At 35.9% G+C, this 25,344-nt stretch overlaps 3 protein-coding genes across 4 annotated transcripts; 1 reads left to right on the forward strand and 2 right to left on the reverse strand.

Annotated features, from left to right (window-relative positions):
- Window positions 1-7,641: 7,641 nt before the first annotated feature.
- Window positions 7,642-14,314, forward strand: LOC130739951 (DNA polymerase lambda). 2 transcript variants are annotated; one of them, XM_057592427.1, is made up of 14 exons: window positions 7,643-7,859; window positions 7,934-8,071; window positions 8,438-8,782; window positions 9,077-9,155; window positions 9,254-9,384; window positions 9,924-9,986; window positions 10,478-10,657; window positions 10,751-10,804; window positions 11,401-11,489; window positions 11,972-12,062; window positions 12,793-12,873; window positions 13,234-13,301; window positions 13,832-13,916; window positions 14,012-14,314. In XM_057592427.1, exons 1-14 carry the CDS (start codon window positions 7,749-7,751, stop codon window positions 14,108-14,110), a joined length of 1,614 nt encoding a protein of 537 aa, XP_057448410.1. In that variant the 5' UTR covers window positions 7,643-7,748; the 3' UTR covers window positions 14,111-14,314. The 2 variants fall into 2 exon arrangements, with proteins under 2 accessions (XP_057448411.1, XP_057448410.1); XM_057592428.1 differs by lacking the exon at window positions 7,934-8,071 and having other exon boundaries at window positions 7,642-7,859.
- Window positions 14,315-14,509: 195 nt separating this feature from the next.
- On the reverse strand, window positions 14,510-20,630 carry LOC130739953 (putative disease resistance protein RGA3). Its single transcript, XM_057592429.1, has 3 exons — window positions 18,187-20,630; window positions 15,502-18,141; window positions 14,510-14,879 (listed from the first exon to the last, which is right to left on the reverse strand). Exons 1-2 carry the CDS (start codon window positions 18,801-18,803, stop codon window positions 15,531-15,533), a joined length of 3,228 nt encoding a protein of 1,075 aa, XP_057448412.1. The 5' UTR covers window positions 18,804-20,630; the 3' UTR covers window positions 14,510-14,879; window positions 15,502-15,530.
- A 194-nt stretch (window positions 20,631-20,824) lies between these two features.
- On the reverse strand, window positions 20,825-24,682 carry LOC130739950 (putative disease resistance protein RGA3). Its single transcript, XM_057592426.1, has one exon. It carries the CDS (start codon window positions 24,418-24,420, stop codon window positions 21,103-21,105), a length of 3,318 nt encoding a protein of 1,105 aa, XP_057448409.1. The 5' UTR covers window positions 24,421-24,682; the 3' UTR covers window positions 20,825-21,102.
- Between the last annotated feature and the right edge of the window lie 662 nt (window positions 24,683-25,344).

The following is a 25,344-nucleotide window of genomic DNA, read 5'->3' on the forward strand; positions in this document are numbered from 1 at the left end:
TTAGTAGTTTTTAAATAACATAACACAATTTAATTTAAATACTTTATTACCGGGTGAATAGTCACTTTGGTCCCTAAAGTTACACCAGTCGGGCAAATTCGTCCCTATTCTTCCAAAATGGCTCCCGTCGTCCCTGAAGTTTGAAAACGTCGGTCACGTTGGTCCCTACCTCAGCTACCGTTAATGAACGTTAACAGAGATGATGAGTTGGCACGTTAAGTGCTCTGATGGCCAAGTCAGTCCTCAATGTTTCTTACAACAGGCAATTCAGTCCGTCAAATCTAAACAATGAATTGCATTATCAAATACCATTACACAACTAAATAAAACTAAACAATGCAAACAAGTAAACACATTACCTTCTGCATGTCTGATATGAAAGTCCAGTTATGCTCATTGTGGTCTCCCAAGTCCTTCTGGAGCAGCTCAAGAAACCAAAGCCAATTGTCTTTATTCTCCACATCAACAACAACATAAGCAATGACATATATGTGGTTGTTAGCATCTTGGCCCACAGCATAAGAATAGGGACGAATTTTCATGTAGAAGCCAAATAAATTGTCTCGCAAAGGATCCCGCACAATCTATTGACTGGTCACGGCTCATCTACATTAAACCCGCACCACATCGGTTTTTTTTTTTTCAGCTGTATGGATGAATTTCGGTTTAAAAAATTGACTCGATGATAAAACATGACTTTCCATATGTAGGAACTCTGCATTGAGGATTATAATTTCCTAAATTATCATCACATAAGTATTCAATTTCATGTCATTGTAGCTCCTACATGATATGTATCTATGATGAAATAACATAGAAGAAATACATCTCATTATATAATTATATTAGAACCTTGTGTCATGAATAGCATGGGTGCTCTTGGTTGCTGACTTGCTGGTCCTGTTCTCCTACAACTTCTAATACCTTTCTAGGTAAGTTATCTCTCCCCCTTTCTCCATTTTTTGATTTTTCATGTTCTTGGGCGATTTAATTTAAGCCTTAAACTTCTCTCGGTTGTCTTGACTATTGCTTATTTGGGTTCTATATTTTATGCTCCTACAAGATATGCAGTCAAGTGCATGTTTTTTTTATAGCATTCAGTTTTCCCAACTGAAAGAGAGCATTCTAATCCAGAAGTTTTCAAAGAGAAAGAAATAAAAAATGTTTTTTTCGATGCATAACAAGAACCAAGTTAAGTTATTTATTATTTCTAATAGAAGCAGATGTGTTTGTATCTTAAGTTGAATGTGTTAACTTTGGAACCAATTTAGTGGCAAGGCAGGTGAAATATAGTTATAGGGTTACAGTGTCTTGTAGTTACAGACTTACAGGTATGTTTCATACACAGGGAAACTCTATGCAGTGAACTGATGTTGATGCATCCTAGATTCCTATACAGTTTCATGTAAAGTATTCCATTTGTTTTTTAAGAATAAAGATGTCTTTGGTTACTAAAAAGAATTTGTGGGTACTTTTTTGTTTTGTTTAAGTCACCTATTACTTTTTGTGGTTAATTCTTAGTGCCATGACTTTTGAGTAGTTTTTATCATTGTTGAGCACTACAGATGCATGTCTCTCTATGAGCTGCTGCTATAACATTTTTCAGGTGAGATTGCACTGATTTACCCTCTCTTGTATATATATCTCATCTAGGAAATTGACTGGTCCAAAATGTATACTGAGTTGCTCCAGCTAATATGGAAAAAACTAACTCTTCCACGTCAAGCAGTTGGGGCTTTTTGCAAGTCATGGAACTCATCTGCTTCTGAGAAGCACAACATCTGGGCTCCGGAGGCTCCATGGCTTATCATCAACGAGAACGACGGAAATTCACATTTTCGTCTTCTCAATTTGTCCGTTGAAAGATTTTTCAACATTCCTAAACCTTTCAAGCCTTATAAGATTTCTCCTCTTCTCGAAAGTCAAAGTTCTTCTTCCTCTTAGAACCACAAGCCTGTTGGCAGCCCCTATCCATTTCACAATTTCAGTTTGTCCCAAATTGAATCATGTCTACGTTGTAGGTGTCACGGTTGAAAGGAGATTGGTTTGGTGCAACACTAAGGATAGAGCATGGAAGAACCATGGTGAAGATGCTCAAGATGAAAATGGTGGTCAAGTTGCTAATCATGATCGATATGCTAATGTGTTGTTTTACAAAGAGAACTTGCATGCCATAAGACAAGATGGGGACCTCATTGACATATTTAGAGTGGATAATGAAAAGAATCTACTCATTCTACTTAGAACAATACTAAGGGGCATGCTACCAACAGTTCAACGATCACCTATATTTAGTTGAGTTGAAAGGGAACATTTTTGTTATCAAGAGGTACTGTCCCCCAACTGTCATCGATGGCATTCCCCACATATTAAGGCCCCAACTGTTATGTTAGAAGTTTTGAAGATTCAAGAAGATATTGAGCAACTTGTGAGCATGAATAGCTTAGACGACCAGATTCTGTTTTTGAGTAATATGACATGTGAAGTTGTTTCGGCTGAGCAATGTCCGAGGCTTCATCAAAATTCTATATATTTCATGGGCCCACGGGAAAACAGTCATTATCAACTTCGAGTTTATAGGTTTAATGATGGAAGTATTACTGAGACTTCTTTTCATGGACCATGTAGTTCATCTCCTAGAAGACCGGGAATTGGATTTCAGAAGCAAACTGGACGTTAGTAACGAGGGCTGAGAAGTAGGTTGCAGGAGCGATAGCCGTGTATAGGGTGTGGAAGATTTTTGAGACAAGTATAGGAATTTTTTTGGTTGCTACCTCTTATTGTGTAGAGGGTGTGAAGGCTTTTATGCCTTAGTTTTTCAGACAGTATAGAGGGTGTGAAGGCATATATGCCTTAGTTTTTCAGACAATGCTTTAATTGCTTTCTTCAAATTGAATATAGTTGTTTTGCTTTCAGTTATGGTTATTTCTTGTTCATTGACAACTAGATGTTGACCCGCGCGTTGCACAGACAGAATGATAGATACAAATATACATTTTTTGGTTAAATAAAATTTTATAAATTAAAAAATAAATTTTTATTGTAGTATAATTTTTAGTAATGAAAATATTGGCATGAATAATTTTTTTTCTTATAAGGTCCCTCTCGAAAGTAGTTTTGGCTATCTAACATCTCTTTTATGACTTGGTCTACTATGTACCAAGAAAAAATTAGGTTTGTGACCGTGGGTGGATCAAATTTTAGCATAGTCCACAATAGAGCTACTTGTATTTTATGCCAATTTATATATTATTGTCATCCTTATTTTGTGCACTCATGATATGTTGGTGGTTAATTAAAATGTATTTGTTATTTTTATCATATAGTTCATGTATGTCAAAAAATTGAATATTTCGTAGTCATACTAAACGAAATATTATAATGAAATTCAAATGTTTTACATAAGATGGAATGACAAATGAACAACTCTCAATTACATCATGAAGTAGAAAATGAATTTGATGTTAAATGATGATAGTCATATTATTTTCATTTTTTCTCCTATTATGTCTAGTGTTATATAATTATTAAAATGATTTTTAATCTTTTTTTTTAACGTAATGATTTTTAATCTTAAAGTCTTATTTTATTGACTATTTTACATAAAACATTAATTAATTTTGAAATATACTGTATAATGACAACAATTCAATGATTTAAATATATCACTGTACTATAAACATCTATGATAACATTACATTTTTATATTATTATTTTAGTTCTTCTCGATATAATATTAACTTTCTTTTGTATCAATTTATTGTTACAAATTAAATTTAATCTAATAGTATTTTATATTTATATTATATTTATTTATTTCATTTTAAACCTATCATATAAATCATATTTAAAATAAATTATTACAAAATAAAATTTGAGTTGTTTTAAAAAAACATTTCCCTGATTTCCGAGGTACCAAAAAAAAAATTTCCCATGCATTACATAAACTAAAATAACAAGTTATAGAATATCGAAGGTATTTGAAAGGTTGGGATAGTGTTTAAATTGACACCTCACCTAAAAAGCTTATGTAGAAATAGTATTTGGAGTCAAATGATTTATGTGTCACCACAATATCTCACGCTTAAGAACTTATATATTATAATAAATGAATTGGTATTTTGTGATTGAGTATTAAGTGCTTTCAACTAAGTGATTGGTATTAATAAGTGCTTATTAATATGAACACTCAATTAAGATTGAGTAGCAGCCAAGTGTTCTAAATTAGGATTTGCAGCACGGTTTACCAAACATAAAAATAGTCGCTGGTGTTAGAGGCTCAGTGATCATTAATTTTTTTTTTGGTCAAAAGAGGCCCAATTCAAAAAGGTAGAGAGAAAAACTTATTAATTTATCCGTTTCTGTTGACAGTAGAGCTGTCAATATGGGTTCCAACCCGCGAGCCAGCTCGACGGGTTGGCTAAATGAGCCGGGTTGGGTTGGTTAAATTCCAGCTCGAAAAGAACTTGGGTTAGCGCAACCCGGCTCGTTTAACCCGCGGGTTAGACGGGCCAACCCGCGGGTCAAACGAGCCAACCCGTCGGGTTAGAGTTATTTTTAATTAAAAAATTTATTTTATTTCTCTTTAATTCCAGGTTAGTTTTATGGATTAATTTTAGATAGAAAAATTGAAATTTTCATTTCTTTTAATTTGAGTCAATTTTTTATGTTTTATTTATTATTATAATATTATTTATCTCATTTTAAATGTGACAGTAAAATAATTGTTGGGTAAGAAATTGGGACTAAAGCCAAGAGGGTCAGAAGCTTTGATGCTTAGAGGATTAGAGGCGCAGATTCGTCAAAACCATCCTCATCTCCGTTGATATGTCGGTTGCATCATGGTGAGGCTCTTTTTACAGTCATGTGGAGGGGCGTCTTTTTTACGCCATGGAGGGTGGTGTTGTTACTCTGTTATTGTTGGCTTGTTGCTAATGTTTGGCGGAACTAAGCTAAGTTCAGAGTGTGAGGATTTATCTTGAGGATGGTTGTGGAATGGCATGAATTATACTGGTTGTGAAGGGAGCTGATGGCATGAATTTTTTCCTGCTTCGAGGAGCGGCATCTTGTTGTTGTTTTGCTGTTTTAAGGGGGCAGCAGGTGTATTTTTGCCGGGATGATATTGCAGCTGAGGGTGGATTGTTCTTGGTGTTTCATTTATGCAGCGTGCTATAAAGAAAGGGTGCTGGCGTATGTTCTTTTTTTCATCTCTTTCATGGTTTGGTGATGCTACTATTTTTTGTTTAATCTATGTTGGGTGATGGTGATATTGTGTTGGTGTGTTGGAGTTGATCAGGTTTTTTGTGAAGCTAGATATGGTGCTATTGCACCTCTCTGTATATAATGGGGTGTGGCTATCAGAATTTTGGTTTCCTAAGGGTGTGAGGGGCTATGTTTGATGTTTGTTGTACTTGGTCATGAGTTCTTTTTCCTCATGATTTTTATTATTAATAATACTTTCATTTTCAAAAAAAAAAAAATCCTGTAAACAAAACTATTTTTCTATATTTCAAATGTGAGATAAAAATAATTGCGTTGATAAACCTCTTTTTATGAGTTGATACCAATTTCTATAAGTATTTTTTTGAAATTATTTTTTTTATAGCATTTTAAACATTTTCTAATCCAATTTCTCAATTTTTTATATTTATTTCACTCAACCCGCGAGCCAGCCTGTCAACCCGCGAGCTCGTTGCGGGTCGGGTTGGGTTCATATTTTCCTGACTCGTTAAGACCCCGGGTTGACATAACCCAACCCGTTTTGAACCCAACCCATACGGGCTGACCCATATGGGTCGGGCTGACCCATATTGACAGCTCTAGTTGACAGTCCTGTTTACCTAAATGATTCGATTAACAAACCATTTATTGTTCACATGGCTTTACCATTTCACAAATTAGGTTTCATATGGTTACCTATCTGAGTCGTCAATTATTACTTATATTATTAATTTATTGAACATAATTGTGAAATAACAGAACTTCTTTACCCAAAATAACCAAATGGTTGATAACTTAGTTGGAAGCAGTTCCAAGCTGAATGTTGGGTTCGTATGGTGCAGTAAAATTTCAGGTTTGTTTTCCGTTATGCTGTTGCGATCTGTTGGTTCATCTCCTTAATCTCTTTATAATTTTATCATCGTCTTAATACCTTTTTCTTATGTTCCGGGAATGAATGTTGTTGTTATCTGTTGCACTTTTATGAAATTAAAAATATAAGGCAGGTTTTTGGAGACTATGTATGTGTTGTGCTTGGTGAATGAAATTAAAAATATAAGAGGTTCCATTGGTTCATTGTATTGGATCCATTTTGGTAGATAAGTCTTGAAGAAAAACACTTGTAATGTAAGTCTAGTTTTAAGAGGTTAAATATTTGATGTAAACTTCAGCAAGTGGGTAATTTCTACTCATCATTATCAACAACAACAAAAAGCTTTTTCCCCCCAAGATCTATGGTCTAGAAAATTGATACACAAACCTGTGTTTCATATCATAAGGAGACAACTTTATACATTAGTAAAACTTTGGATAATAAAATAATTCCAATGAAAAAATTCCCCAAAACAAAATACATGCATATTTATGACTATTTTTTTATATGTGAAATTTCTAGCCTCTGAATAATTTATTGTATGGCTATGTTTGACATGTCATTTCAGCTAGCTTACAGCTTATTTGACTAGCTTAAAGCTTATTTGACTAGCTTAAAAGCTCTATAAAAATGTTTGGTGAAGGAGCTTATTTCAGTAGCTTAAAGCTTTAAGCTATAAGCTATCTCAGGTAGCTTAAAGCTTATAGCTTATTAAATATATTCTCATTTTTATCCTTATTATTTTATCAAAATTTCACCTTTAGCCTTGTATGTTTTTTTACTAAACCTATTTACCTACTCATTTTCCGATGAACCAAAAAAAAAAAAATATTTATTTATCAGTTATCACACTTGTCTCATATGTACATCGTTCCCGCATAGAAATAATTACTACTTCAGAATAAAATAAATAATTTTATATTACAAATTACAAATTATTTGTTTTGTTCTATTTAATTTAATAAAAATATAGAAAATTAAATAAGTAAAAATTAATATTATATTTTTAAGATGATAAATAATTTGAGTGAAATTAAAATATTTATAATAATTTTAATATTAATATCATATAGGTATTAATGTGAAAATAAAGTAATGTTAAATATAAAAAATTATACAAATATGTCCTTTTATGTCATTTTACAATTTCAGTTTGTTCAACAACTAGTTTTACCAAACACTTTTGTTCAAATTACGTAGCTTTTCAACTATCAGCTAGCTTGTCAGCTTTCAGCTAGCTTTTCAGCTAAACGTGTCAAACATAACCTATATCTTAATGAATTTCTTAAAGTAAGGGATCAAAAAATATTGTATGGAATAAATACAAAAAAACAAAAAAAACATATGGGGACCCGCGGGTACCCACGGGTACCTGGACCCGTTTAATACTCGTTTAACGGGTACCCGTTTATTCAGTGACGGGTCCGGGTAAGTACCCGCGGGTAGCGGTCCGGGTCCGGACCGGGTCTGGGTACCCGCCCCGTTGCCATCCCATTAAAGTGTTTATCTACGTGTCGAACACGTGGCACAACACGTGCATGTTGTACCAAACGGCGACACACATCGATTGCACCCAATCAGAAGACACACCATGACTATGCCTATGTCGTCTCGTAGAAGCAGAAGCAGCACCAGTTAACAAACCGCAGTCAACAAAATGGCGCCAAAGCCGAAACCAACGAAGAAACAACAATCTGACCCTCATGGAATGTTTGCTGGAATGGCTGTCTTCTTTGTCCCTAAAGGAGTTCAACCTCGTCGATTGCAGGTACGTACCCATCTTCAATGGAGACCCAAGTTTGTAAATATTTTTCAATTTCCTTTCCTTTTCTGCTGTTTAAGATTTGGAAGCAGAGGTTGGTGCAAATGGGTGCTGTCATAGAGGACCGATTTTCCAAACGGGTCACTCATCTTTTCGCTATGGACTCGCATGCCCTTCTACATGAACTGGATAGCCACCGTTTGTCACGTTTTAAAGGGGTTTGCCATTTTTAACATCTATCTATTCTTTCTCCAATTAAATGCTTTCTTCAGTATCAATTTGACACACTATTTATTGATATAGGGACAGTGTGATGTTATGTTGTCTATAACTTTGAACTTCCAAAATGGGCATTTACTAATAGTAGTACTTGGATGGCTTAACCATGTTTTGAGCTGCTTATTTTTTATGCACTTGTCACTTGTGTAGATTGAATTTGGTAATTGATTATTTTGTTTGCATAAGAATCACCTCTTAAGTGCACAATGTGGGTTTTTTTTTCCTATCACTTTATCATTTTTTTTTATGTTTAGGATGTGCTTTTACATGCCTTCATTTTTATTGGTTAATGATGCTTTTTGTAGAGAGTTCTCCTTTATCAATGGCTGGAAGACAGCTTGAAATCGGGGGAGAAACTACCTGAGGATATGTATGTACTGAAGTTGGATACTCAAGATCAAGTTATACCTGATAAGTCTGTGGACCCTGAGCCAACTGATAGAAGCATTTCTAGCGATCCTCAGCGATTACAGAGTAAGAAGATGAAATCATCTTCTGAGGATACACAAATTTTAAATCTTGACAGTAATGAAGATAGAGGAGAAAATGCACCGGTTCCATCAACAAGCACTGCGAGCAGTCCTGGTGAAGTTGACAGTTTAAGTTATGCAAACACAAGACTACAACACCTTGATGCTGAAAATGAGGCAGTAAGATCTATATGGCTTAGGTTGAAGATTATTATGATAAAATATTTTTCATCAAGAACTTTCCTGACTCGTCTGAATAGAAGAGTTTCTAAAGAACAATAGAATTTCATGCTTTTCTCGATATCTAGTGCTATATAATTGTGTGTAATTTCATGCTCGCACACACATACAAGTTTGGAGGGCAATGAATGCAAAAGGCTTTGAAACACATACGTTAATAAATATAATTTATGTTTAAGGTCATAATCTGAGTTTGCTTGTTGAATCTCATCTGACATGGGGAGCATATTGCAGTCATCGTTGCCATACTGTCCACCTGATCTAAACAAGAAGATAACAGAGATATTTGGGAAACTTATCAACATATATAGAGGTATAAGACTCATAGTACCTGCAGACTGTTGTCTTTTTTATTTTCTATTATTCTGGAGCTCTTGTTTATTGTGCATTTGTGCTAATACTGTTTGAAAGCATTGGGTGATGACCGGAGGTCCTTTAGCTATCACAAGGCTATTGCAGTCATTGAGAAGTTGCCATTTAAAATTGAAAGCACTGACCAGTTAAAAAACCTGCCGTCAATTGGAAAATCAATGAAAGATCATGTAAGTGAACTATGTGACTAGACATTCTATCTTGACCAAGTGGCTGCTACCTTACACTATACTTCATTTACGTTTATCTACTGGAAGTTTGAGTGACTATATATCTTTTAGCTTCTGAATACTAGTCGCTAATAGCTGTATTGTTCTTCTCACCTATTAGATTTTTCGCAGCTAAATCAGCTGTCTCTATTGGAATAATTTCATATAACTTTTCTATAATGATATCCCTAGTTTTTGTGTTTTTATTTTATTTATTGTAGGAATAAAGGTGCATTTGTTGTCTTGTTACATTGGAGATCCTACTAAGAGGAGAATAGAGCATTAATGTGTTATTTTCAGTGAGCAATGATTTTTCACATTTCCAGAAATTTTGTTTTTGGATAATCAAATGATGAGGGTTATTATAACATAGTTGTTTGGTTCTAATATGCAAATTTTTCCCCTTTTCCTGTGTAATTCTTTAGCCTTTTTATTTTCATTATTATTATATTACTTTTGGTCAGATAGTAACTCAAGCAATTGTTTTTTACCTTGTGCAGATTCAGGAGATAATAACCACTGGGAAGTTATCCAAATTGGAGCACTTTGAAACTGATGAAAAGGTATTATATTTATATGTGTTGATCCTGATTACTTTGAAATCCATGGATATTTTATGCATAATTATTTTTTCAAAATTTAATGATTAATTTTAAATTTTTACCACAATTCTTGTCTAGTTTCAATTTTCAGTACTCAGTCATGCATTTTTATTTAAATGCAGATGCACACAACATAAGTGTGCATTGGTAATACAATGTTTGATAACTCACTGTCCCAGCATTTGATCCTGAAATTATGTTTTGTTGTAATTTCTAGAGTGACATTTGAACTTCTTTGTGTTCTTTCTAATGTGTACTTTATTTTTTGCATATATAATGAATGGTCTGTCTACTATATGTAAAAAAATTATCTTTGTAATTGTTATTTCTTATTGTTTAGTTGATCGATGTGTGAATACCATATATTCTTAATGTGAATACATGACACTCTGTATGTTTTTGACATTTTATTGCAATCTTTCCGGCTTCCCTTTCCCCCCTTGTTTAACTAGGTGAGAACAATATCCTTATTTGGCGAAGTATGGGGTGTAGGTCCAGCCACATCACTGAAGTTGTATGAGAAAGGTCACCGTACATTAGATGATCTCAGGAATGATGATTCACTTACAAATGCACAAAAGTTAGGGTTGAAATACTTTGATGATATCAGGCAACGGATTCCACGCCATGAGGTCTGGTGATACTTTTAGTATCATATTATTGCCAAAAAAAGTAGAACTCGTTTCATTTACCCAAAAGCACTGATGCTCTTTTGGATTTGGTAGGTTCAAGAGATGGAACGCATTTTGCAGAAAGTTGGGGAGGATGTTTTGCCCGGGGTGAGCACTTAAAATTTCTGGTTGGACTAAAATTGATATGGCTTTTCTCTCCTGTCATGAATGTTTGATAAGAATTTGTAACTTCAAATCTGTGTGTGTGTGTGTGAAATAGATTTATATCCAAGCTGTTTAGGGTAAGTGAATCTGATGTTTATTTGATATATTTGTTGGGCTGTTAGCAATGTTCTTTGAAATGAAATGGGTTTTTGCTCAGTCTATCACTGGTTAAGTAGTGTGCAGTACTGCTTCAGTCTCCTGTCTCTATGCTTGTAGTAGTTGGTCTTAGTGCTCAAAGTTAGTTGGGGCACAAATAATATAGAAATCCTGGACGGTACAAGCTCCTTCATAGAAATGTGCAACTCCTGTAATCTATCTTATTATAATCATATTTTACAAAAAAATTGCAATTTGCGTCATGTTTCTCTTTGGTATCCCTGGTTTCTAGAACCTCCTGCCTCCTGTATTTCAGTTTATGCTTTCATGTATAGATTGCGGATAATATTTTTATTACTCACACACATCAACATATATTCATTTGTGGCTCCCTCAGTTTGAAGACATTGAAAATCTGGTTTTGTTGGTGCTGGTTCATTTAGGTTCTAATCGTTTGTGGGGGATCATATAGACGTGGGAAAACTACCTGTGGGGATATTGATATCATTATAACGCATCCTGATGGAAAAAGGTACAGCTTGATTTCTTACTAATTTTATTCACTATTAAAGGAAATCTGTAGTTGAATTTATTCCACATATCTTAGCCAACTTTATTGCTTTTCAGATTATATTTCCTTCTGTGCAAGTTTAAATAAAATATACTAGTATAGTAAATAATAATTTTCTACTGGTACCATGTAAGAAAATTTTCTTGTAGAAGTATGTTTTAGCTATGAGTGCAGTTTTTGCTTTGTTTGATTGAATGGTTGTGTGTGAACTACAAGTCATGAATCATGATTTTTTAACTCCTTGATTTATTTGGTACTTTTTCATCTCCATAATGGGAAATTACATAAACATGCAATTACTAATACAATCCCTTTACTCTTGCGGTTAGGAGAGTTAGGAGAATGTGATTGACTGCCATTCCGCATTTCTTTTTTTCTCTTTTGTTTGTGGAAACTTCTTTTCTGATGTCCATAGACTCAGTGGATTTGTCTATGGCTTGCAGTCACAAAGGATTTTTGCCGAAGTTTGTAAAGCATTTAAAGGATATGAATTTCCTGAGGGAGGATTTAATTTTCAGTAATCACAGTGAAGAGGTATTGTTACCTTTTTTTTTCTACAAACGATATACTTAGCTGGCTAAGCTTTCCTGCCGAACAGATATAATATTTTTCCTAGTAAGTCATTATCTCGTGTACCCTGATATTAACTCAAATAGAGTGTTAGCACGCGTATATGAATAAGCAAAGCAGAGAAAAAGTTCCTTGAGATGCGAATAGTCGTTTAAGCTCAAGTTCTCCACATTTTTCGGCTGTGTTTGCTAAAACTTCTATTTGTTATACAGTTCATATGGTTAACATTTTTGTTTTAGTTGCTTGTTGGGTTGAATGAGCTATACTGCGGCTTGATATTTTGAAATAGAGCATGAATTTGGAAAGACCAGTTTTCTGGAGAAAATGCAGAAGATGGGCCAAATATGTTTTCTATCTTTTATGATTAACACTATTTGGAACTTAGCTCGACAGCTTACAGGAGTGTCTTATCATATTAAAACTTGCTAATCTCAAAATAGGAGCAAGTAATTATCTGCTATTTGTATTGTACACCATGAGAATCTGCCATAGACCATCATCCTATTCTATAAGCATCTCATAATTCCATCCTCTATTTAAGATACTCTTATCTTACTGTAACTTTTAAATAATTGTAGCTAGATGTACATTTTGATGAATCAATCTCTGTATTCGTAAATCTGCTTGATGTTTCTGCTGTATTTCATTTTATTAATAGTTCACTCTCTTTTTTAACATTGCCATGAATGCTCAGGGCACTGATTCTGGTGTTGACACTTACTTTGGTTTTTGCACTTATCCTGGAAGGGAGTTGCGGCACCGTATTGATTTAAAGGTGACATATGGTCTCTTCAGAGAATTTCTGATGAAAGGCTCATTGGAGTTTAAAAATTGTGGACTTTCCTGGTTTTTTCTTTCTTCTGGAATGGAATATTGTATATATTTTTGAAATTGCCATATTGTTTTGTATGATGTACATTCTACAGGGATTATTTATATTTTAGTACTGTTAAATTTTTCTCCTTTCTGCCAGTGCTTAGCAGTTAGTTAGTGCTCAACCATAGGATACTGTGATCAAATGTATATGCAATCCTCTCTCCTTCCTGTTTCTGGTTGTACTTTGTTGCTTAGCCAACCTTTATACTAGTTATGGACATCTCCAAAGTGCGCATGATTGTTTTTAATGTTTTAACAGGTTTACCCAAGAGACATATATGCTTTTGGACTTGTAGCTTGGACTGGAAATGATGTATTAAATAGGAGGTATGCTTGCTTCCTTATACACTGAACTTTAAATAACATGTAGAAATTTTAATGATTTCTCCAGGAGTGTTTGTTTTATAAGGTATCAGATTACTTGCTGGCACATATATACACAGATATTGTTGTGAATGCTTGCTGTATTATTTAATAATATTGATAAAAGAGAAATGTGATAGAAGTGTGAGGAGCCAGGAGCATACCCTAAATGACAAGCCAGCCTCAATTAGGTATAAATTTCAAAAGAAGACTGAACTGGTGGATCTTAGAAATTGGTTGTCTAGAGTGAGCTAGATGGGATCTCAATTTATGTCAGTGTCATAGTAGCTAGCATGGTGGATATCTTTCCAGAACTCTACAATCTTGCATTTTATCTTTTCTAATGTAAACAATGGATGCTTCCGTAACCACGCTTTATACCGATTTGATGGGGCACGATCATCGTCGTATTTGCCTATTATTTCATCAACTTCTTAATCATCTATAGTTGGGGAGTTATGGTGCATTTACTTTATTTGGGTGCTTGAGTGCAGGTTGAGACTGGAAGCAGATTCTAAAGGATTCCGGCTTGATGATACAGGATTATTTCCAGCTACTATGGGTTCTGGCGGCAAGCGGGTGTGGCATTTTTTCTATAAAATATAAAAATAAAAATCTGACTATTGTGTCCTCACTTGCTTGAATTCTCATATACATGATTGTTAATGCTGCAGGGTGCAAAAGGTAGTGCAAGTTTGAAATTTGATACGGAAAAGGAGGTTTTTGATTTCCTGGGCTTTCCTTGGCTTGAACCACATGAAAGAAATCTCTAAATATGGGAATGGTTTGTGTTAGCCTGACAAGTACAAGTACAACACATATCAGTGCTGAACCTTGGAAAAAACGATATCAGTTCTGGATGGAGACCCTTTTAAATTACTTAAATGTCAATCTCTAACCTTACAAACACCACCAAGGTTATGTTGGAGATTATTTATTTCTACTTTCAATAGGAGATGAGATAATTTTCTTAATAATGGTTAGCAAAGTAGTCTCAGAAAATATACAAAGAAAGCATGTTTCGTAAAGTCGATTTTAAATCAATTCTGACATGGCATTTGTTGAATAAATAATAAGGGGTGGGATAAAAACAATGAGTTTTTACATGGAAAATGTTCCTAAGGATAGGTGTACTGAGTCATGGAATGCCATATAATAGTGAAAGGAAAAGGTTGTAAACTTTTTACACTAATAAAATTTCTTTAGAGGAGATATCACAAAAGCTTCAGCATCCTTTTAACGCAAAATGGTTGAGAGATATACACCAAAAATATCTAGTTGCATATATCTACAAAGCTGAAGAGAGAACAGAAGTGGAGAGCTGTGATTTGATAATTGATTGGATTTGCTGAAATTTCTGGACTAGTGATTTATCAGACACCACTACATTCACTAATAAGAGGGTGTTTCTGATTGCTCAACATGGCTCCGTGCATGGCTCATGGTACAGATGACTGCAATTCTAGCATTGCCTCCTAATGATGACTGCATGTCCGGGTTAGCTTTGAATCTCTAAAAGGAATATGTCCATTTCTTCCCTTGCTGCAAACAAATTCATTAGTTTTAGATAAAAATGAAAGAAATATTATGCCCACAATTCAACTCACAATTAGAAAGACCACTAAACCATAATTCACAATTTCATATCTGAAGAAGCTAATAAAGTGGTTACCAAAAGCCACTATAAGAATGGTAATCTCATGTAGCTTTAGAGAGCCACATGGTTATATAAGTGAACAATATTATTACATCTCTGAGTCCAGATTGTGTCTCTGTGCTCTTTTATACTTAACCAAACCTCAATTTCTGTGAAGCAAACATTCTGCTTTTCACTCCACAGCAAGGGAACTAAAAATTCTGGTTAAGCATTAGTGAGCATGTACGGATGCTACAACAATTGAACCAATATTCAGAAGCTAGCCTAAGTTTGCAGATAACAGTTCCTAGAGTTAGTAAGCTTCAATTTATATGACAACCCTCTTTCAATCTTGCACTAGCTCAATTGCAAGAAATGCTGATATGATAAAGTTAATGACTACCAATTGTGGAGGGTAGTAGGGGATAACTACCAACTCTTGTGTTTTGGATCGTAATTTTTAATATTTTTCTAAATAAAATTTGTGTGTTCCCTTGATTTTATGATGAGAGAGAGATAAGAATAAACCTGCAGTGTCCTATGCTGAAGCGCACTCCCTAGGTTTGTATTTCAACACGTTGAATGTGAGCTATTTTTGGCCAATCCTCGCCAGCTTCCTTGTCACATCGCTTGCCTAACTCTTTGCAACCGATAATACTCAGCTGTTCCAGGCAGCTAAGGCATTGAATGCTCATTGGAAGACACCTTAACTTAGGACACTCAGAAATGATTAATGACCGAAGCGCGCCAAGATTTTCCAAGGAGGCAGGTAGGGAATCTAAGTTTGGAAGATCAGACAATGTTAAAGATTCCAGGGTAGTCATATGTTGTAAAGCCTCATGTAAACCCCTCATTTCTGAGATACCACGAATCTCCAAACTCTCAAGGCAAGTTAGGTATTGAAAACCTGAAGACAGATTGAACTCAGGGCAACCAGCAATAAATAATTTCTTGAGAGACTGCAACCCTCGCAACACTTCATTTGTTAATGACTTGAGGCTGTCGCAACGGTATATATCCAGATGGTGAAGAGCATCAAGGTTAGCAATTTCATTTGGGGGTAGCTCCTCAAGTTTGGAGTACCTACAAATGTCCAGTATCTTCAGAGAAGGAAGGTTACTTAGCATCCCATTTGGAAAGCAAGTTAGCTCTTCATTCCATCCCAAGTATAGGTGTTCAAGACTACGGAATTTAAGAATTGAACTTAGTAAATCTGTGTTGCATTTCCCCTGTATCTTTAGCCGATTGAGAGATGGAAGGCGAGGCAAGCCCAACAAATTTGGACATCCAATAATTTGAAGTTTTGAAAGGCGCGGGAACATGTTCTCGCCATCCTCCCTTGATAACCTTATCAGGTTTGACATCTCATTCAGCTTCAGAGATTCCAGAGCTATGAAAATTCCTGCAACTCCAACATCACATGGCTCCTCGTATAAGTATATTACTTTACTCGTGTTAGATATACTTAGATACTTCAGAGAAGGTAGTTTCCCCAGCTGCGGAAGGTATAAACAGCATTTGCAATCCAAGAGTATTAAATAATTTAAGTATCTGAGGGAAGGACTGGACATCCATTGTGGGAAACATGCACCTCTATATCCTTCCACAAGTAGAGTTTGAAGTTGTTGTGTATGAGGTTGAAGCAAATCAAGAATCTGCTCAACATTTTCTTGTGATTGGGACTCTTCATTTCTCCCCCATGACAGCTGCAAATGGTTCAGGTGCTTACTAGACATGTTGGCTTCTTTGGCATCCATTATGCCTTTCACGCGCTCTAGGTGCTTAATGTGAAGCTCTCCTTTAAGGTTCAGTTGTCCTAGTTCTGCCAAATGGAACCCTTTTTCATTGCCAACAAAATACATGCTTAAAGTCCTAAGACAAGTCAACAGCCCCATCCGATAAGGCAAGCTCCATAATGAGGTGCAATGCGTCAAGGATAGATGTTGAAGAGATTTTAAGCGCACCAAATTATTTGGCAACTCTTGTAGACTACGACAGTAGTCCAATTTCAATATCTGCAAATTCCACAGGCTACAAAGGGATTCTGGAAGAGTTCTGAAGCTGCCATAAGAAATATCTAAGTATCTTATATATTTTAAATGACCAATTGAAGTTGACAAACTTACTAGTCGTCTGCACTCAAGCACCCGCAACGACTGGCATTTCAATATCTTTGGTAAAAGTTGCCTAGGATAATAACAATGTTTCCCCATTGTGCAGGTTTTCAAAGATTTGAATCGGTGCAACTGGATTGAATTGCCATAAATTGAGAGGTGGAGGATTCTTTCAGACACATCATTTATATCATTATTATCTGCACTGCAAAAGACTTCCTCAGCGACAGATTGAGCAAGATCATGAACCAGATCATGCATCTTAAAACATGTAATTTTGCCAAACTTATCTGTCTGAATATCTTGGAAAAATGATCTCCAATACAATTCATTCCACAACTCATCTCCGACATCTTCAACATCCAACCTTTCATTGGAAGAAATCAAGCCATTAGCAATCCAAAGATGGATTAGAAATTGTTTGCTTAATCTTTCATCTTTAGGAAATAATGCACAGAATGCAAAACATTGTCTCAATTTTACAGGCAAGTTCAAGTAACCAAGTCTCAAGGCAGGCATGACAGCATTCTCACCTTGTAAACTCCACAGTTTGCTTTCCTTGACATAGAACCATTCTTTTTCCTCTCTTTTAAAGCGCAACAAACTTCCTAGTGCTATTGCTGCAAGAGGCACTCCGCCACACTTCTTTACTATCTCCTTCCCGATGACCACAAGCTCTGCCCTCTCTACCTCATTTGATCCAAATGCTCGTAGTTTAAACAATTCCCAGCAATCATTATCAGATAACATTGATAATTCATGAGGAGGCATTGTTCCCATGATTACTGCAACTTTTGGGAGACGAGTAGTGACCAAAATTGAAGCACCCTTTCCTCCACATTTCAGTACAGATTTCAACCTCTGCCAATTCTCTTGTTCATCGTCCCACACGTCATCCAAAACAAGCAAATATCTTTTTCTTTGCAGTAAATCCATAAGTTTCCGCTGCAGCGGGTCTAGATCTAGATCTGCACAGGGATGCCCGGTTGCTGATTCTATGATAGATTTTGCCATTCTTTTCAAACTGAAATCTTCGGAAACACACACCCAAATTCTTTGTTCAAAGTGGTTGACTACCCTCTCATGATTGAAGATAAGCTGGGCAAGTGTTGTTTTTCCAAGTCCACCTAGACCTAGTATTGGATATACTGTTAAATCCTCAAAACCAGAAGCATCACCAACCAAAAAGTCTACAATTTTATCCGTATCTTCATCTCTTCCATAGATTTGAAGTTGATTGATGATTGAGGTGGTTTGGCGCCAGTCATCTCTTCTTTCTGTAACTATCTCAGTTAAATGAAACCTACTCCTTTCTTTAGCAATTTCATCTAACCTCTCCCTTATCCTCTTCATTTTCTTAGCAATATTATGACAGAAAACGACATGCTTGGGATGAAAAGAGGATAAGCAAGAGCTTTGTACCTTGTCTGATAAACCACACAAAAATCCTCCATTCTCCATCTCCATTGCTTCGGTTGCACACTCGTCCAAGATGTCATCGAGAACGTAAGCAGCATCTTTCAGCTTTTGCAGCCAATCCTTAATAGCTCTATCAATGAATTGTTTCTCCTCAGCATCTTCAAGTGTTGCCTTGATTGCAGAGAGTGTGCTGGACAGCCTTTTCAAGTCTTCACTGAAACCCAGAAATAGGCCAAGCTCCTTCCGAATGAGTGAGCTCAAATTCTCAAGCACAACTTCAAGCACAGCCTCAGCCATCTTCCAAGTTTTTACTCCCTATGTTAAAATGCAAGAGGTTCTGCGGTTGAGATATGCTGTGGTAGTCTAGTTTGAGGCAGGAATATTGACAAGGAGAAGAGTTATTTTGCATAGACTAGATAAGTCAACAAGGGATCCACCACTAATAATGTAGTTTGGGATTTCAGCTGAAGTTACCATTTTTTTTTAAGTCTAGCACTATTAAAAAATTGCCAAACATGGAAGGCGACGGCCAAGTAGCCAACTAATGGTAGGAATGAAAATTTTCACTCGACTCATTTCTCTGGTGATCGAAATAATTGAGAGTTGAGAATAGTAGAAAAATTAACATTTCTAATATACTAACATCACTATTAAGCCTCTTAACTATGATAGTATGGATCTAACTGAATCCTTATCAATAATGCCTTGAGTAGTACATAGTATGGATCTAATTTCAGGCTTTTTATATCAGAAGATTCTGATTTCTGAGGACTCTCATCCCTTAAATCAGCCTGAGATGAACACGTTGCTGAAGTTAAGGAGCTTTCCTGCATTGCACATGAAACCCAACAGCCAGGTCTGCATTCTGTCTTGCCTTCCAATAGGCTGAAGCTTGTTCTTCAAAGAACAAAATTCAGATCCAAAACCAAAAACCTTTTTTTATGCTTTCTCCTATGACAATGAAAGTCACTCCATTTTATTCACTCTTCTTTCCTTTTTATTATTTTTGGCATTACTTCCTTATTGGAATGGATGATTATGCACAAGAGTGATAAAAAATTAAAAGACATGATGATAAATCCAAATTTCAAGTTTGGCACAAAAATGCAGAAATTTCCTTAAAAAATCAGATAATTATCAAACATTCAGTGGCAAGAATGAAGGAAATGACTTAGTTGGGTTGATTAACATTGAAGTCTGAAGATTAAGTTATTTGAGCTTGATAAGTTTTTGGACTCTGCATTTGATCAGTTTCTCTTACCTAGAAATCAACTTTGACTCTAAAAAACGTAAGTTTCTCTTCAGAATTGATTTTGACTTAAGAATTGCAGGATTTCCAAAGACGGACTCAATTAATAATAGGAAGGGGATATGATAAGGCTCTATGCGCACTTTAGTAGAGGATTAACATGTACACAACAAGTTTAGAGGGAAAAGAGATATTCTATATCAGATTTTCGGCAAATAGCTTGGGACCCTGGTTAGGAGCATTTACTCCTATTTTTCTGTATTTTTCTTCTATTTTCCACAGTAATACAATCTCCCTTTAAAGTCACATTCCACACTCTATCTTAATATATTGTAAATAGATATTTGATGCTCCCATGTCCCGATAGCATGCAATTTCACCTCCACAAGAAATGATCATGAGTAGAAATATAATTTGTATATTCTTCTTAGTAGTGGTGGTCAACTGGTCATATACTATAATTGTATAACTTCAAATTTGATGAATTTAACAAGCTCTTAAATATGATAATATGCAGTGGGAGGTAGATGTCATGTATGGAGAAACTTTTGAAGAAGTTGAGAGGAGATTGCGCCCATTTCAGGTTCCTGTTCTCTGACCCTCTTAAATAATTTGGTTGCCCACGATAGTATTTGTTTTCCTTTAGCAGAAAGTAGCTTCATTTGAATGACAGGTTTTTGCTCTTGGTTAAGTTAACTGACAAACAAATGGTGCTTCCTTTTTTGTTCTTTTTGATACTATATTCATATCAGTTTTGTGAGAAGAAGTTCCCTTTTTGTGACTTGTGAATGTAAAATTACTCACAAATTGTTAATGTGTTTTAACAACAACTGGAGCTTTATTTTCTGTGACTCGTGAGCATTTTCTTTTCATAAACTCACTTTTTCTTTTAATTGACAATTGGGCCAGTGCTTGCTTTTGGTTTCCCCTTTTTCTTAGTGATGTTACATAGTTAACCTCACGAATACCATAAGAACCATCTCTAAAGACCCAGGACCAAGAATTTATGAAGTGAAGATAGCTTTGTTAGATCATAATCATATCATATAGTTAGAAGTTGACAAGGGAATAACTAAATTCAAGAGTGAACTGATTACAGTTGTATAAACAAATAATACAGATGAATCCCGTTTGGGTTGGTAAGCGCTTGAGATGGGGAAACATTATGGGGGATGGTAATATCTGCATCATTTTGGTGGTGCATACATACTACATATGTTTAGCTGGAGTATGGCATAAGTCATCCTTAACTTCTCTATGTACATTTTCCATTTTTAAATTATAAACCTTGTATTTGAAAATGATTGCCTGTGAGTATCTGAGAGAGAGATAGACAAAGACAGAGATCTAGAAGAATAAACCTGCAGAGTATTGTACACCACCCCCTAGGCAGAAGCGCGCTCCCCTGTCTTTTATTCGAGTGTCTTCTACATGAGCTATCTTTGGCCAATCCTCCCCTGTTTCATTCTGGCATCGCTTTCCTAATTCTTCGCAACCGTAAATGTGCACCTGTTCCAGACAGCTTAGGGATTGAATGCTCATTGGAAGACACATTAACTTGGGGCACTCAGAAATGGTCAATGACTGAAGCGAGCCAAGGTTTCCCAAGTAGGCAGGCAGAGATTCTAAGTTTGGAAGATTAGACAGTGTTAAGGATTGCAGTGTAGTCATGTGTTGTAAAGCCTCATGTAAACCATCATTACCTGAGCAGCTCTCAATCACCAAAAATTCAAGGCAAGTCAGGTATTGAAAACCTTCTGACAGATTGAACTCAGGGCACCCCGCAATAACTAATTTCTTGAGAGACTGCAGCCGTCGCAATACTTCAGTTGTTAATGACTTTATGCTCTCACAGTTGTTTATCTCGAGTTCATCAAGAGCATCAAGGCTAGCGATTTCATTTGGGAGCAGCTCCTCAAGTTTGGAGTACTGAAAAATGCCCAGCCTTTTCAGAGAAGTAAGGTTACTTAGCATCCCAATTGGGAAGCAAGTTAGCTCTTCATTCTCTCTCAACCATAGTTGTTCAAGATTACTGAATTTGTGAATTGAACTTAGTAAATATTCGTTGCATTTTCCCTGTATCTGCAGATTCTTGAGATAAGGAAGGCATGGCAGCCCCAATAATTGAGGACATTCAGTAATTTCAAGACCTGAGAGGCATGGGAACATGATTTCTCCATCCTCCCTTGATAACCTTATCAGGTTCGGCATCTTCTCCAGTATCAGAGATTCCAAAGCTATGAAAACTCCAACATCACATGACTCCTCATATAAGTTTATCACACATCTCGTGTTAGATATCTTTAGAGTCTTTAGACATGGTAGTTTCCCTAGTTGTGGAAGCTTTAAACAGCTTTTGCAGTCGACAAGCACAAATGAGTTTAAATATTGGAGAGAAGGACTGGACATCCATTGTGGGAAAAATGAACCTATATATCCTTCCACGACCAAAGTTTGAAGTTGTTGGGTATGAGGTTGAAGAACTTCAAGAATTTGCTCAACATTTTCCTGTGATTGGGACTCTTCATTTCTCCCCCATGACAACCGCAAATGGTTCAGGTGCTTACTTGACATATTGCCTTCTCTGGCAGCCATTGCGTTTTTTACTCTCTCCAAGTGCTTGATGTGAAGCTCTCCTTTAAGGTTTAGTGGCCCCAATTCTGACAAATGGAACCCCTTTTCGTCTCCAACAAGATACATTCTTAAAGTCCTAAGACAAGTCAACTTCCCCATATGAGGAGGCAAGCTCAATAGCGAGAAGCAAAACCTCAAAGATAGATGTTGCAGAGCTTTTAAGTGCACCAAATTATTAGGCAACTTTTGTAGTCTATTGCAATAGTCTAGTTTCAATATCTGCAAATTCCAGAGTCTACAAAGGGATTCCGGAAGAGTTCTGAAGCAACCACCAGAAAGATTCAAGTATCTAAGATATTTTAAATGACCAATTGAACTTGACAAACTTTCGAGTCCTCTGCACTCAAGCACCCGCAATTGATAACATTTCAGTACTTGATGTAGAAGATGGCCAGCATCATAACATTTCCCCATTATGCAGGTTTTCAAAGATTTGAATTGGTGCAACTGAATTGAATTCCCATAAATTGAGAGGTGGTGGATTCTTCCACGCACGTTAGTTATAACATTATTAACTACACTGCAATAGACTTCCTCAGTAACAGATTGAGCAAGATCATGAACAAGATCATGCATCTTGAAATGTGCAACTTTGCCAAATCTATCTGTCTCAATATCTTGGAAAAATGATCTCCAATACAATTCATTCCACAACTCATCTCCAATATCTTCAGCATCCATAATTTCATTAGAAGAAATTAATCCATTAGCCATCCACAGTTCAATTAGAAATTGTTTGCTTATTAATTCATCTTTGGGAAACAATGCACAGAAAGCAAAACATTGTCTCAATTTTACGGGCAAGTTCAAGTAACCAAGTCTCAAGGCAGGCATGACAGAGTTCTCACCTTGTAAACTCCACAGTTTGCTTTCCTTAACATAGATCCATTCTTTTTCCTCTCTTTTAAAGCGCAGGAGACTTCCAAGGGCTATTGCTGCAAGGGGAACTCCCCCACACTTCTTTGCTATCTCTTTCCCTATGCAAACAAGCTCTGTCCGTTCTACCTCATTTGGTCCAAATGCTCGTTGTTTAAACAATTCCCAACAATCATCATGAGAAAGCATTGATAATTTATGAGGAGCCATCGTTCCCATGATTGCTGCAACTTTTGAGAGACGAGTAGTGATCAGAATTGAAGCACCCTTTCCTCCACCCGTCAATACAGATTTTAGTCTCTGCCAATTCTCTTGTTCATCATCCCACACGTCGTCGAAAACAAGCAAATATCTTTTTCTTTGCAGTAAATCCATAAGTTTTCTCTGCAAAGGCTCTAGATCTAAATCCTCACAAGCATGCCCAGATGCTGATTCTATGATAGCTTTTGTCATTCTTTTCAAACTGAAATCTTCTGAAACGCAAACCCAAATTCTTTGTTCAAAGTGATGGACTACCCGCTCATGGTTGAAGATGAGTTGGGCAAGTGTTGTTTTTCCAAGTCCACCAAGACCTAGTATTGGATAGACTGCCAAATCCTCAAAACCAGAAGCATCACCAACCAAAAGGTCTACAATTTTATTCTTATCTTCATTTCTTCCATAGACTTGAGGTTGAGTAATGATTGAGGTGGTTTGGCGCCAGTCAGCTCTTCTCTTGGGAACCATCTCAGTTAAATGAAACTTACTCCTTTCTTCAGCAATTTCATCTAACCTGTCCCTTATCCTCTTCATTTTCTTAGCTATTCTATAACGGAAAGCAATATGCTTGGGATGAAAAGAGGATAAGCAAGAGCTTTGTACCTTGTCTGGTAAACCACACATGAATCCTCTATTCTCCATTTCCAATGCTTCAGTGGCACACTCGTCCAAGATGTCATCAAGAACGCGAGCAGCATCTTTCAGCTTTTGCAGCCAAACTTTAATAGCTGCTTCAGTGAATTGTTTCTCCTCAGCATCTTCAAGTGTTGCCTTGATTGCAGTGAGTGTGCTGGACAGCCTTCTCAAGTCTCGATCGAAACCCAGAAACAGGCCAAGCTCCTTATGAATGAGTGAGCTCAAATTCTCAAGTGCAACTTCAAGCACAGCCTCAGCCATCTGAGTTCTCAAGAGTTTGTACGGTTGAGAAATGCAGTTATAGACTAGTTCAAGGCAAGAAGATCAACAATTTCAGTTTGTACTCTTTACCATCTTTTATATTGCAACTTGTTTGGGAAAACGACTTCCAATTAATGGTAGGACTAATAATAAATTTTGTCTGTCTCATTTCCCTTGTGCTTGTGCTAACAATGATCGAGACTAGTAGAGAAAAACACCCTAATATGTATTCCTTCCGTTCCTATTTATCTGTCCAGGAAGAGAATGTTCACACAAATTAAGGACTTCCAATTAATGGTAGGACTAATAATAAATTTTGCCTGTCTCATTTCCCTTGTGCTTGTGCTAACAATGATCGAGACTAGTAGAGAAAAACACCCTAATATGTACTCCTTCCGTTCCTATTTATCTGTCCAGGAAGAGAATGTTCACACAAATTAAGGAAAACAATTAATTGTATTGACTTTCATAAAAGTATTATTTGTTTTCCTATATAACCCTTTAGAATGTGTTTTATCTTTCTTCATTTATTGTTCCTGTAAGGACATTTCTTGGAAAAACATCAATTAATGCTCTCTTAAAACTCTAAGTGGACAGATATATAGGAACACAATTTTTTCTTCAAAGTGGACAGTTAATAAGGAACGGAGGGAGTATATGTTAATGTTGAAAATAGAGCTCTTTTTGTTGTTTGTCCATTAATAGAGGTGGTCAGGTCACAGGTGGACAGACTTTGGATTTATATTTATAAAATCAAATTAAATGAATATCCAAACTAATAATATGAATTGATTTTTGAAACTAAAAATAATAATCCTAATGAATTTGGTTTTGATGAATCGGTCAAGTCACCCATGTTGCCGTGTGGTCTTACATTTCACATGTGTTACCACTTTGGTTGCTGACACGTGATAATTCGTTAGA

This window comes from Lotus japonicus, chromosome 2 (genome assembly GCF_012489685.1).
Source record: "Lotus japonicus ecotype B-129 chromosome 2, LjGifu_v1.2".
Classification (NCBI taxonomy): domain Eukaryota; kingdom Viridiplantae; phylum Streptophyta; class Magnoliopsida; order Fabales; family Fabaceae; genus Lotus; species Lotus japonicus.